The 12,301-nt window shown below is 70.4% G+C and overlaps 2 protein-coding genes across 2 annotated transcripts; both read left to right on the top strand.

The window, feature by feature from the left end:
* On the top strand, window positions 1-7,934 carry Card9 (caspase recruitment domain family member 9). Its single transcript, XM_048345974.1, is given in 13 exon segments — window positions 1-209; window positions 553-690; window positions 1,684-1,988; window positions 2,081-2,260; window positions 2,765-2,908; window positions 3,204-3,329; window positions 5,248-5,439; window positions 5,833-5,874; window positions 6,060-6,105; window positions 7,181-7,257; window positions 7,662-7,689; window positions 7,692-7,737; window positions 7,835-7,934. Coding segments are annotated over 13 exon segments (1,608 nt in total). The 5' UTR covers window positions 1-25.
* Window positions 7,935-9,548: 1,614 nt separating this feature from the next.
* Window positions 9,549-11,711, top strand: Dnlz (DNL-type zinc finger). Its single transcript, XM_048345981.1, has 3 exons — window positions 9,549-9,841; window positions 10,319-10,458; window positions 11,448-11,711. The coding sequence occupies exons 1-3, from the start codon at window positions 9,608-9,610 to the stop codon at window positions 11,617-11,619; spliced, it is 546 nt and encodes a 181-aa protein (XP_048201938.1). The 5' UTR covers window positions 9,549-9,607; the 3' UTR covers window positions 11,620-11,711.
* Window positions 11,712-12,301: the final 590 nt, after the last annotated feature.

Genomic DNA, 12,301 nt, shown 5'->3' with positions numbered 1-12,301 from the left:
GCCCCGGCCGGCAGCCGTGGAGGGCATGTCGGACTACGAGAACGACGACGCGTGCTGGGGCGCCCTGGAGAGCTTCCGCGTGAAGCTGGTCTCCGTCATCGACCCCTCGCGCATCACGCCCTACCTGCGCCAGTGCAAGGTGCTCAACCCCGACGACGAGGAGCAGGTGCTCAGCGACCCCAACCTGGTCATCCGCAAGCGGAAAGTCGGTGAGGCCCCCGTCCCCGGGCTCGGGGCGCGGCCCGCGCGGCCCGTCCGGCCCCGGCCCCGCCTGGCCTCCGTCCCGGGCGTGGGGCCCGCTTCCGGTCTGCTCGGTGCCGCTGAGGGCCGCACAGTGGGCTCCCACCTCGGCGGAGACCCCCCGAAGGACCGCGGGGTGGCCGGGGCGCACTGTGTCCTCGGCGCCGTGAGACCGCGGGGCGCCTCGTCCACCCCCCCCCCCATCTCTCCACCAGGCCGGGCCCCTGCGGGAGGGAGCCTGGGGCTCCCGCCGCCCACGTCTCCCGCAGGCCCCCGTGGCCCCCGCCCACCCAGCCCCCCCTGTGCCCGCAGGCGCGCTCTTGGACATCCTGCAGCGCACGGGCCACAAGGGCTATGTGGCCTTCCTCGAGAGCCTGGAGCTCTACTACCCGCAGCTGTACAAGAAGGTCACGGGCAAGGAGCCGGCGCGCGTCTTCTCCATGATCATCGGTGAGGGGCGTGCCCAGGGCGGGTGCCCGGGCCCAGAGTGGGGTCTGCAGACCCCTAGCAGGTGAAAGGCCCCGGGGTGAGGCCTGCTTGGAGAAAAGGCCGTGAAGGTGCTGTGTGCCGGGGCCGGGGGGGTGGGGGGGGCGGCGCCCCTGGTGGGGCTCCCGCCCGGCCGGACTTCCGGACTTGCTAGGATGCCTGCTGGCCTACGGAGGGGAGCGACGGGGTGGGGCCTCCCCTTCACCCCTCCTGAGGCCACCCTGCTCCATACTAGCCTGGGAATACTCAGCCAGCACCATGTATGTGTGTGTGTGTGTGTGTGTGTGTGTGTGAGAGAGAGAGAGAGAGAGAGAGAGAGAGAGAGAGAGAGAGAGAGAGAGAGAGAGAGAGAGAGAGAGAAAGTCAGTGCTGGAGCTTGTACTCGCCGGGTGCTCCCCTTTAGTTTTTTTCTTCAACGCTGATGCTCTAGCAGTTGGGCCATAGTTCCACCGCTGGCCTGATGCTTAACTGAAGACAGGACCCTCACAGACTTTCCTGCCTGGACTGGCGGGGCTGGCTTTGCACCTCGATCCTCGGATCTCAGCCTCCTGAGTCGGATCACGGGCACGAGCCACTGGAACACCGGCTGGAAGTGGGCTTGACCCCTCCAAAGCCCCTGTGCCCGGGCAGCGTCCTGATCTCCAGCGTGATGGGAGGGACAGGGTCCTGGCCCCGAGCCACGCCCGGTCCCCGCTGACCTCATGGAGGCTCACCATCAATTAGACGCAGAGGGGCAGGCTCCAGGAGGGGCCTGGGGTAAAGGCGGGCCCCTCCGCCTGGGGCAGCCGGGAGGCAGGGGGGGCCGGGAAGGACCCTGGTCCCGGGGGAGCCGTCCCGGCCGGCTGGCCCTCGGCGGGAGCCCCGCAGGGCCTCCCTGCCAGGCTGGGACGGGACGAAGGCCAGGGCAGAGGCGGAGGCGGCGGTGGCCGGGGGGCTCTGACTCCCCGCGTCCCCCAGATGCGTCGGGGGAGTCGGGCCTGACGCAGCTGCTGATGACGGAGGTCATGAAGCTGCAGAAGAAGGTGCAGGACCTGACGGCCGTGCTGAGCTCCAAGGATGACTTCATCCGGGAGCTGCGCGTGAAGGACAGCCTGCTGCGCACGCACCAGGAGCGCGTGCGGCGGCTCAAGGAGGAGTGCGAGGCGGGCGGCCGCGAGCTCAAGCGCTGCAAGGACGAGAACTACGACCTGGCCATGCGCCTGGCCCGGGTCAGCGAGGAGAAGGGCGCCGCCCTCACGCGGAACCGAGACCTGCAGCTGGAGGCGAGGGAGGGCGCCGGGGCGGCCGGGGGGCGGGGGGAGGGGGGTCCACGCACGCCCTGCCCCGCTGACTGCGCCCGCCCGCCCCCCCCCAGGTGGACCGGCTCCGGCACAGCCTCATGAAGGCCGAGGACGACTGCAAGGTGGAGCGCAAGCACACGCTGAAGCTCAGGCACGCCATGGAGCAGCGGCCCAGCCAGGAGCTGCTGTGGGAGCTGCAGCAGGAGAACGGCCTGCTGCAGGCGCGGGTGCAGGAGCTGGAGGCCTCGGCGCAGGTGGGCGGGGGGCGGGTGGAGGCGGGGCCTCGCGGGTGGAGGCGGGGCCTCGCGGGCGGAGGCGGGGTCCCGCGGGTTGGGGCGGGGCCCCGCGGGCGGAGGCGGGGTCTCGCGGGCAGGGGCGGGGCCCCGCGGGCGGAGGCGGGGTCTCGCGGGTGGAGGCGGGGTCCCGCGGGTTGGGGCGGGGCCCCGCGGGCGGAGGCGGGGTCTCGCGGGTGGAGGCGGGGCCCCGCGGGCGGAGGCAGGGTCTCGCGGGTGGAGGCGTGGTCCCGCGGGCGGAGGCGGGGTCCCGCGGGTTGGGGCGGGGCCCAGCGGGCGGGGGCGGGGTCTTGCGGGTGGAGGCGTGGTCCCGTGGGCGGGGGCGGGGTCTCGCGGGCAGGGGCGGGGTCTCGCAGGTAGGGGCGGGGTCTCACCGGTGGAGGCGGGGTCCCGCGGGCGGGGGCGGGGTCTCGCGGGCGGGGGCGGGGTCGGCCCCTCCAGCCTGGTCCTCTTCGTCTCCTGCAGAAGGGGCGACTGGACAGGAGCAGCCCCTACATCCAGGTCCTGGAGGAAGACTGGCGCCAGGCGCTGCGGGACCACCAGGAGCAGACCAACACCATCTTCTCCCTACGCAAGGACCTCCGCCAGGCCGAGGCCCTCCGCACCCGGGTACGCGAGCCGGGCCCACCCCACCCGTGCCCTCTGGGCCTAGGAGGCAGGGTGGGGGGCCGCCCCCCGCTTCTGAAGGCATGGCCCTCTCGTGCTAGCCCCCCCTCCCGCCATCCGTGTCCCCCGGGCCGGTGAGGGCCACCCTTTGGGCCCACAGTGGCCCTGGGCTCCGGGGAGCCCGGCGTGCCCAGTCCCCGCGGTGGGACAGGAGGGCCTCCGAGTCGTGGGCGCCGCCGGCCACCCTCATGGCCAGGTGCGCAGGGGCAAGTGGGACTGAGCGGCCGCCCCCCCGCAGTGCGTGGAGGAGAGGGAGATGTTTGAGCTGCAGTGCCTGGCCTTGCGGAAGGACTCCAGAATGTACAAGGACCGCATCGAGGCCATCCTGCAACAGATGGAGGAGGTGGCCATCGAGAGGGACCAGGTAGGGGCCGCGTGGGGCCCGGGCTGGCCGAGTTCTTCGGGGTGGAACCTAGCACGCCGACACAGGGCTGTGTCTTCCCCGCTGCTTCCCGGCCATTCCGCTCGGGAGAGCCGGTGCTTCACCCGGCACTAGAGGTGAGCGGGTAGTGGGCGTCAGGCTTGCCGTTCCGCTCGGGAGAGCCGGTGCTTCACCCGGCACTAGAGGTGAGGGGGTAGTGGGCGTCAGGCTTGCATTAAGCACGGGTTCCTGTTGAGCCACGGTTCCACTCCCAGCCTTTTAGTGGTTAACTGGGGGAAAAGAATCTCACTCTCTTGCCTGGGCCGGCTTAGAACCTCAACTCTCCTGTCTTGGCCTCCTGAAAAGCATCAGCTACCAGCATCTGGCAAAAGTCCCATCCTCCAGTGGGGTTTGGACTCACTCTGTCTCTTGTACCTCGCGTGTACAAAAGCGTAAGGCTCATTTTAGATTCTGCGCCCCCACCCCCTTTGTTTCGCTTATACCAGGGCTTGAACTCAGGAACTTGTACTTGCTTGGCTTGCCTGCCTGGCTGGTGCTCTGTTGCTTAGGCCAAGTCTCCCACCCTGCTTATTTGCTGGTTATTTTGGAGATGAAGCCTCTCAGGCTATTCTGCCTCAGTTGACTTTGAACCTTGATCCTAGGATCTCAGTTTCCTGAGTAACTGGGATTGTAGGTAGATGTGAGCTAATGGCACCCCACTTAATACTTTTTTTCTTTCGGTGCCAGTCCTGGGGCATGAGCTTTTGCTCACGGCTAGTGCTCTCTCACTTTAGCCACAGCTCCATTTCTGGGTTTTCTGGTAGTTAAACGGAGATAAGAGTTTCAAAGAGGGGCTGAGAATGTGGCTTAGTGGTGGAGTGCTTGCCTGGCATGCATGCAAAAAATAGACAAAAATTAATTAAGGGGCTGGGAATGTGGCCTAGTGGTAGAGTGCTTGCCTCGTATACATGAAGCCCTGGGTTCGATTCCTCAGCACCACATATATAGAAAAAGCCAGAAGTAGTGCTGTGGCTCAAGAAGCCCTGGGTTCGATTCCTCAGCACCACATATATAGAAAAAGCCAGAAGTAGTGCTGTGGCTCAAGTAGTAGAGTGCTAGCCTTGAGCAAAAAGAAGCCAGGGACAGTGCTCAGGCCCTGAGTTCAAGCCCCAGGACTGGAAAAAAATAATTAAAAAAATAAAAGCCTGAACTCCCTCAAATAAAACATATCTATCTATATCCACATCTATATCTATATCAGCGAGGCTCCAGTGGCTCATGTCTATAATCCTAGCTACTCAGGAGGCTGAGATCTGAGGATCACGGTTCAAAGCCAGCCCAAGTAGGAAAGTCTGTGGGACTCTTATCTCCATTTAACCACCAGAAAACTGGAAGCAGTGCTGTGGCTCAAAGTGGTAGAGCACTAGGCTTGAGTAGAAGCTCAGAGACAGCGCCCACAGTTCAAGCCCCACGACTGACAAAAAAGAAGTCTCAAAGACGTTCCTGCCTAGGCCTCCGCCTCCTGAGTAGTAGGATTACAGGCATGGCCACTTGACACTCCTGAAAAGCCACTAGCACGCATGGTCTTGATACCCCAGGCATCCAGAGCCCATGAAATGCACACGCGTGGGGCATGACCCTCCCTGGCTGTCCACAGGAAGACCGCAGGCCCCCCAGGTCCCCAGGGATCGTCCTGAGCAGGGTGCACCAACATGTTGTGTGTGTTTGGCTTTTTAAATCTGTCCGCCTCCACCGTGAGCCTCCATGACTGCCAATCCCTCGAAAGCCAGTTAGGTCGGAGCAGAACCAAGGGGAGCCAGGCCGCGGCCCGCACGGACCAGGGCCGCCGCCCCGGACGGGGGGCGGGGGGGGGGGGGAAGCCCGGGAGGGCGGGCCCCTGAGAGCCCCGCCGCCCCTCCAGGCCATGGCCTGCCGCGAGGAGCTGCACGCGCAGTGTGCCCGGAGCCTGCTGGAGAAGGACGAGCTGCGCAAGCGCGTCCGGGAGCTGGGGGAGAAGGCGGACGAGCTCCAGCTGCAGCTGTTCCAGTGCGAGGGCCGGCTGCTGGCCGCCGAGGCCAGGCTGCGGCGGCAGCAGCTCGACGTGCTGGTCCTGGTGTGCGGGCAGCCTGGGGGGGGGGGGGGCGGGGGCGGGCAGCCCGGGGGGGGGGGGCGGGGGCGGGCAGCGCGGGGGCGGGGCGGGGAGCCCGGGGGCGAGGGCGGGGGCAGGCTCCTCCCCGCTGGCGGCCCCGCGGCGGGAAGGCCATGGATGTCCCTGGACCCCCTTCCCCAGGGTGGAGGCCCCTCGTCGTGGCGGGGTGCGGGCTGTAGACGCAGCTCAAGGCTGGGCAGCAATGGGCAGCGGGCCGGGCGGGGTGGGGTGTTGAGGAGGAAAGGCCGCCTGCGTGGGGGCCTGGTGGGGCTGGAGTAGGCGCAGGACTCCCCGGAGGCGGGGCTGGGGCCCTCACCGCGCCCACGGCCCGCTGACGGCCCCCTTCCCTGTGACCAGAGTTCCGACCTGGAGGACAGCTCCCCCCGCAACTCCCGGGAGGTGAGCGTGGCCCCCACAGATCCTGCTCTGGGCTGGGTGGAGGGAGCGCAGGGACCCGAGGGCTTGGGGTAAAGGAAGGCAGAGGCACCCGCTGGGGGCAGGGAGACTGCTGGGGCAGGTGCCAACCTGCAGGGGCGGGGCAGCTCACCCAGCAGCCTGACGCAGGGCCCGCGTTGTCTTTGAAGCTCTCTCTGCCTCAGGACCTGGAGGACACCCAACTCTCAGACAAAGGTGAGGGTTACCCCCCCCCCCCCCGCACTCCTCAGAGTGGGACAAGGGCGTCCAGACAAGCGGGGCACAGTCGTTGGGCTCGGTGGCTCCGGCCTGCAGTCCCGGCCTAGCCATCCAGGCTGCCACGGACGAAAGTGAGACCCTGTCTGAAAAAACACAACAAGAAAGGGTTGGGGCCGTGGCTCAAGCGTTGTAGCGCCTCGTTAGCAATTGTAAGGCTCTGAGTTCAAACCCCAGTACCACAAAAAGACATCAGACAGCAAGGAGAAAACTGGCCATGAACCTGGGGGGGGGGTCTCCCGCAAGGACAGGTTGCCCCTGGGGCAGTGGCGGGGCAGACAGCGCTGGCCCGCCTATCTGCCAAGCTTCACAGTACAGGGGCTGCGGTGAGGGCCCCGTCCTCCCCTGCGCATTTTACAACCGAGTTCTTCATCCTGGAGGCGGGGCTCGGGGGGGGGTCTTCTCTAAAGGCGGGGGAGGGGCAGCGGAGGGAGGGGGGGACCCCCGAAACCAAGCCGACTTCTGCCGTGGGCCTTACCTCAGCCTCTGGGCAGAGGCGAAAGGGGAAGACGTGGGAGGAGATGCAGAAGTGAGGGCCAGGCCACCTGCCACAGCCCCGACACGGGACCGCGAGGCCACTGAGTCCCAAATGGGCACCAAGGTGGGGGGGGGGGACCCGGGGAGCCACCATGTCTGTGTGGACGCCGGTGATGCGACTGCTGCGTAGCCGCCGGCACCTTCCGCCCGAGAGCCTGAGCTCTGTCTCCCCAGGGCCTCACCCCCGGGAGCCACCCCGGGGGTACTTGGCCGCCAGGATCCTCCTGCCAGACCAGGAAGAGTGGGCCGGTGGCAGCCAGGGCTGAGCTGGTGCCAGGGGGTGGATGCTGGGAGCAAGCAGGGCTCAGAGGGCTCCTTGATGGGACCTGCAGGAGGGCCTGGGCCCTGAGTGCCCGCAGGGACGGCGGGAGTGCGGGGAGCCCCGTGTGCGGGCCCGGATGGCGGGCCCGAATGTGGCAGGCGGAGGCCGCGGTGGCGCTGGACGGGGCGGGACCCACGGGCACAGCTCTCGTTTCAGGCAGCCTGGTGGACCCGGGGAGCCCCTCGCAGCCCCTCGCGGCTCTGCAGAAGGAGCAGCCCTCCCGGAACCCCCAGGTAAGGCCCCTCCCGGGGGCCTGGGCCTCCTGCCGGGCCTCGGTGATTGATCCCATGGGGCAGGGCCGGGTCTGGGCCCGGGGCCCGGTGGGGATCACAGGGTCTCCGCCTGGAGACTGTGGGTAATGTTTGGAACCTGGAGCCCCCTCCTTCCCGGGCAGAGCGGCGGGCTGGGGGGTGTGAGGGGCTGGGCAGCCATGGGCGGGCACCCCGTGGCTTCTTGGAGGCGTTGGCCGCAGAGGCCGCATTCACGGGGACGGGCGCCGTCCCCCGCCCCGCCAGCCTCCCCGTAGCGGGGTCTAGGTCGGAGCACAGGCGCCCGGCCACCTAGGCCAAAGGGCGGCCCCATGCCCTGCCGCCTGGGCAGGGCTGGGCGTCCACCCGCGGGCCTGTCCCCTCCGCAGGACGCGGGCCCGGGCGGCGGCGAGCCCCCGAGAAGGAGCGGCGGCGGCTCAAGGAGAGCTTCGAGAACTACCGCAGGTGCGGGGAGCCCGGGGGTGAGGGCTGGGGGCGGCCCACCGCCCGCCCGCCCGCCCGCGGCCCCGTCCACCCACGCCCCCGCCCGTGGCCCTTCCAGGAAGCGGGCGCTCCGCAAGGCGCAGAACGGCTGGCGGCAGGGCGAGGAGGAGCGCGGCAACACCACGGGCAGCGACAACACGGACACGGAGGGCCCCTAGCCGGGCTCCGCGGGCGCACGGCCCTGTCCCCGCCCCAGCGTGCGGCTGGGAAATAAAGTCACCGCCAGTGCCCTCACTGCCTGTCCCGGGTGCGGGGGACACGGGGGGCGCGGGCCCGGGCGCCGTCTCTGCCTGTCGGGGTCCAGGGGTCCGGGGGGCGCGGGCCCGGGCGCCGTCTCTGCCTGTCCGGGGATTCGGGGGTCGCGGGCCCGGGCGCCATCTCTGCCTGTCGGGGTCCGGGGGTCCGGGGGGGCGCGGGCCCGGGCGCCGTCTCTGCCTGTCGGGGTCCGGGGGTCCGGGGGGCGCGGGCCAGGGCGCCGTCTCTGCCTGTCGGGGTCCGGGGGTTCGGGGGGCGCGGGCCCGGGCGCCGTCTCTGCCTGTCGGGGTCTGGGGGTTCCGGGGGGCGCGGGCCCGGGCGCCGTCTCTGCCTGTCCGGGGGTCCGGGGGGCGCGGGCCCGGGCGCCGTCTCTGCCTGTCGGGGTCCGGGGGTCCGGGGGGCGCGGGCCCGGGCGCCGTCTCTGCCTGTCCGGGGGTCCGGGGGTCCGGGGGGCGCGGGCCCGGGCGCCGTCTCTGCCTGTCGGGGCCCGGGCGCCGTCTCTGCCTGTCCGGGGGTCCGGGGGGCGCGGGCCCGGGCGCCGTCTCTGCCTGTCCGGGGGTCCGGGGGGCGCGGGCCCGGGCGCCGTCTCTGCCTGTCCGGGGGCCCGGGCGCCGTCTCTGCCTGTCGGGGTCCGGGGGGCGCGGGTCCGGGCGCCGTCTCTGCCTGTCGGGGCCCGGGCGCCGTCTCTGCCTGTCCGGGGGTCCGGGGGGCGCGGGCCCGGGCGCCGTCTCTGCCTGTCCAGGGGTCCGGGGGTCCGGGGGGCGCGGGCCCGGGCGCCGTCTCTGCCTGTCGGGGCCCGGGCGCCGTCTCTGCCTGTCCGGGGGTCCGGGGGTCCGGGGGGCGCGGGCCCGGGCGCCGTCTCTGCCTGTCGGGGCCCGGGCGCCGTCTCTGCCTGTCCGGGGGTCCGGGGGTCCGGGGGGCGCGGGCCCGGGCGCCGTCTCTGCCTGTCCGGGGGTCCGGGGGTCCGGGGGGCGCGGGCCCGGGCGCCGTCTCTGCCTGTCGGGGGGTCCGGGGGGCGCGGGCCCGGGCGCCGTCTCTGCCTGTCGGGGTCCGGGGGTCCGGGGGGCGCGGGCCCGGGCGCCGTCTCTGCCTGTCCGGGGGTCCGGGGGGCGCGGGCCCGGGCGCCGTCTCTGCCTGTCCGGGGGTCCGGGGGGCGCGGGCCCGGGCGCCGTCTCTGCCTGTCCGGGGGTCCGGGGGGCGCGGGCCCGGGCGCCGTCTCTGCCTGTCCGGGGGTCCGGGGGGCGCGGGCCCGGGCGCCGTCTCTGCCTGTCGGGGTCCGGGGGGCGCGGGCCCGGGCGCCGTCTCTGCCTGTCCGGGGGTCCGGGGGGCGCGGGCCCGGGCGCCGTCTCTGCCTGTCGGGGTCCGGGGGGCGCGGGCCCGGGCGCCGTCTCTGCCTGTCCGGGGGTCCGGGGGGCGCGGGCCCGGGCGCGGACTTTGCGCCGCCAGGTGGCGCCAGAGGGCGCGCGCCTCCTCCCTCCGGGCGGAAGTCCGAGATAGGCGCTTCCGCCCGAGTGCCCGCCTCCAAGATGGCGGGCTCGGCTTCAGCGGCGGGGGGCGGCCGGAGGGCGCGGCCGGGATGTGGCGGACGGCGCTGGGCCGCGCGCGCGCGCTGCTGGGCGGTGTGCGGACCCGATGGCCCGGCCTGAGGCGGCTGGGGGTCGGCGGGGCGGGCCCGGAGGTGTCGGGGCGGCGGCGGGCCTGGGCCCCGGCGCGGGGCGGGGGCTGGCGGGGCTGCGCCTCCGGGCCGGGGCCCGCGGCGGCGCTGGGCCGCGTGGAGGCCGCGCACTACCAGCTCGCGTACACCTGCAAGGTAGGCGCGGCGGGCCGAGCGGGGGCCCCGGGGCTGGGGGCTCGGAGGGCCGGGGTGGGGAGAGGGCTATTCCCGGAGGGTCGGGGCCTTCCGGGGCGGGCGGGGTCCCCGGGGGCGGGGCGTGAGGGGGCGGGGTCCCCGGGGTGGAGCCTGGGGGGGCGGGATCCCTGGGGTAGGGCCTGGGGGGGCGGGATCCCCGGGGGTGGAGCCTGTCGGGGCGGGGTCCCAGAGGGTGGGGCCTGAGGAGGGGCGGGGCCTTCCAGTGGGTGGGGGCTGAGGAGGGGTGGAGCCTGGTGAGGGGCGGGGTCTCCTCTGGGCAGGGGTCTTTCCGGGTGGGAGAGGCAGGGCCCTGGGGGTGCCCTCCCAAGGGAGGGGCCTCTATCCCCTGGGGAAAGGCCTTCCAGGAGGATGGGGCTCCGGCGGGGCGTGGCTGGGGAAGGGGCGGAGCGACCCCTGACGCCCCTGGGTCTCAGCCAGGTCTGCGGAACTCGGTCCTCCAAGCGCATCTCAAAGCTCGCCTATCACCGGGGTGTGGTCATCGTGACCTGCCCAGGCTGCCAGAACCACCACATCATCGCCGACAACTTGGGCTGGTTCTCTGACCTGGAGGGGAAGAGGTGAGGCCTCGGGAAGAGCCAGGCTGTGCCCCTGGAGAGGCCTGGCCTCCCCAGCTCCGAGCTTCTGGATCCCACTGGGGCAGCCCCCACTGCTTGTCCAAATAGGATACATATTTCAATTTGGCTTCTGGATAAACCATGCATGTGGGTGCGCCCCCCCCCCGAAAAGTTTCAGTACACTTTTGACCAACTGGGCTCATCTCGGATGCCCTGCTGCCCACTCGGATGGTTGTGGTAGTTTCTGGAGTGGATCTGCTCTGTGCTGATTGAAGAAGCCCGATGGGTCAAGGCCCCCTGACCCGCAGGGCATGGGGAACTGCCCTCCTTGCCTCTGGCTGAGGGCTGGGGCCATATCCTGTAACTTCTGTGTCCGTGCTCTCGTGTTGGGAGAGGACAGGGTGGGACAGCTCCGGCAAGGTCAGCCGTTAGTGTCGTGCTGGCGCCTGCCCTCGAGCATTGGTCATGGTCCTGTCAGCCTGCACTGCTGAGAATCCCCTGTCCGGACATGAAGGACCGGGGCAGGACGGGGGCTGCGGGAGGCAGGCTGCCGAACCCCGGTGGTACTCTCCGCAGGGGAGATGGCAGCCCGTGTGTGTTTCTTGGTTCCCGAGGTTCACCTTGCTTGCAGACACACCCGGGTGTGTGAAGATGCACCAGGTGTCCACAGCCCTGAGGCCACCTGGGTGCTAGAAACAGCTTCTGGCTTGAGCCAGCCATGCGGCGTGTCTCTTTTTGTTTTTCTTTGTGTGGGTCCAGGGGCTTGAACTCAGGGCCTGGGCGCCGTCTCCGCTGTTTCCCTCAAGGCTGGTGCTCTACCGCCTGAGCCGCAGCTCCGCTTGCGGCCGTGTGGCCGGCTGATGGGAGAGAAGCGTCTCCTAGGCCTTCCCGCCTGGGCCGGCGTCGAGCTGTGGTCCTCAGCCCCCCGCCGCCCGGGTGGCTGAGGGGGCAGGCGCGGGCGGGTGCAGGGTCACGCCGCCTCCTTGTTTCAGGAACGTCGAGGAGATCCTGGCAGCCCGAGGGGAGCGAGTGCGCCGGGCGGCTGGCGAGGGAGCCTTGGAGCCGGCTCCGGAGCCTGCGGGGGCTTCCGGCTCCCGCGCTGCCCCGCAAGAGGAGGAGGAGGGTGAGGATCCCACCAGCCCCAGCCCCACGGAGCGGAGATGACGCGCGCCTTCCAGAAAGGCACTCCCGCCCGGCCCGGCCCGGCCCCTCACACGCCGCCTGCTTCTTGTCAGTAAACAAATGTCGCCTCCGTGCGCTGGACCCATCTATCTTTTCTGGAGCCCGAGTGACTCCCCTGTGAGCCCTCTTTGTGGCTACACCCCCCACACACACACACACACGCACACGCACACACACTGCTTTCCTCCCTCCTGTAGGCCCTGGCTGTGCAGTGAGCGGCGTGGCCTCAGGCAGGGCGGCTGTCGCCCCAGCCCCGCCTACCGCGTGGCCTGCGGTCTCTGCTGAGCCCCGGCAAGGCTTCTCCCCGGAGCCCGGCCAGCCTGGGCCCTGGTCTTCGGTCACGGCGAATTCCAGTGGCCGCACAGACGGGACTGGAGCCGTGCCTGGAACTGGGGAGGCGTGGGGGGGGGGGTAGGGTGCAGGGTCTCCAAGAGCTGCCTGGACCTTGCGATGCTGCCTCACTGGGGGGGAAGGGGGCGGAGCCCTCCAACGCACGGGAATGGCAGAAAGCCCAGCACTGTGTTTTGTCTGTGGTTTTGTTTGACTGGCCCTCCGGATGTTCCTGTGTTTAGGGAAGTGAGCAGAGGCTGGACCGTTTGTTTCTAGAAGTGTTCTGCGCCACGTGATCTTCAACATAATCACCAGGGAGTCTGGGGGGGGGTGG

The sequence above is a fragment of the Perognathus longimembris genome, chromosome 1 (genome assembly GCF_023159225.1).
Source record: "Perognathus longimembris pacificus isolate PPM17 chromosome 1, ASM2315922v1, whole genome shotgun sequence".
Taxonomy (NCBI): domain Eukaryota; kingdom Metazoa; phylum Chordata; class Mammalia; order Rodentia; family Heteromyidae; genus Perognathus; species Perognathus longimembris.
Note: the sequence above shows the minus strand (reverse complement) of the source record. Positions and strands in the feature narration are given on the sequence as shown.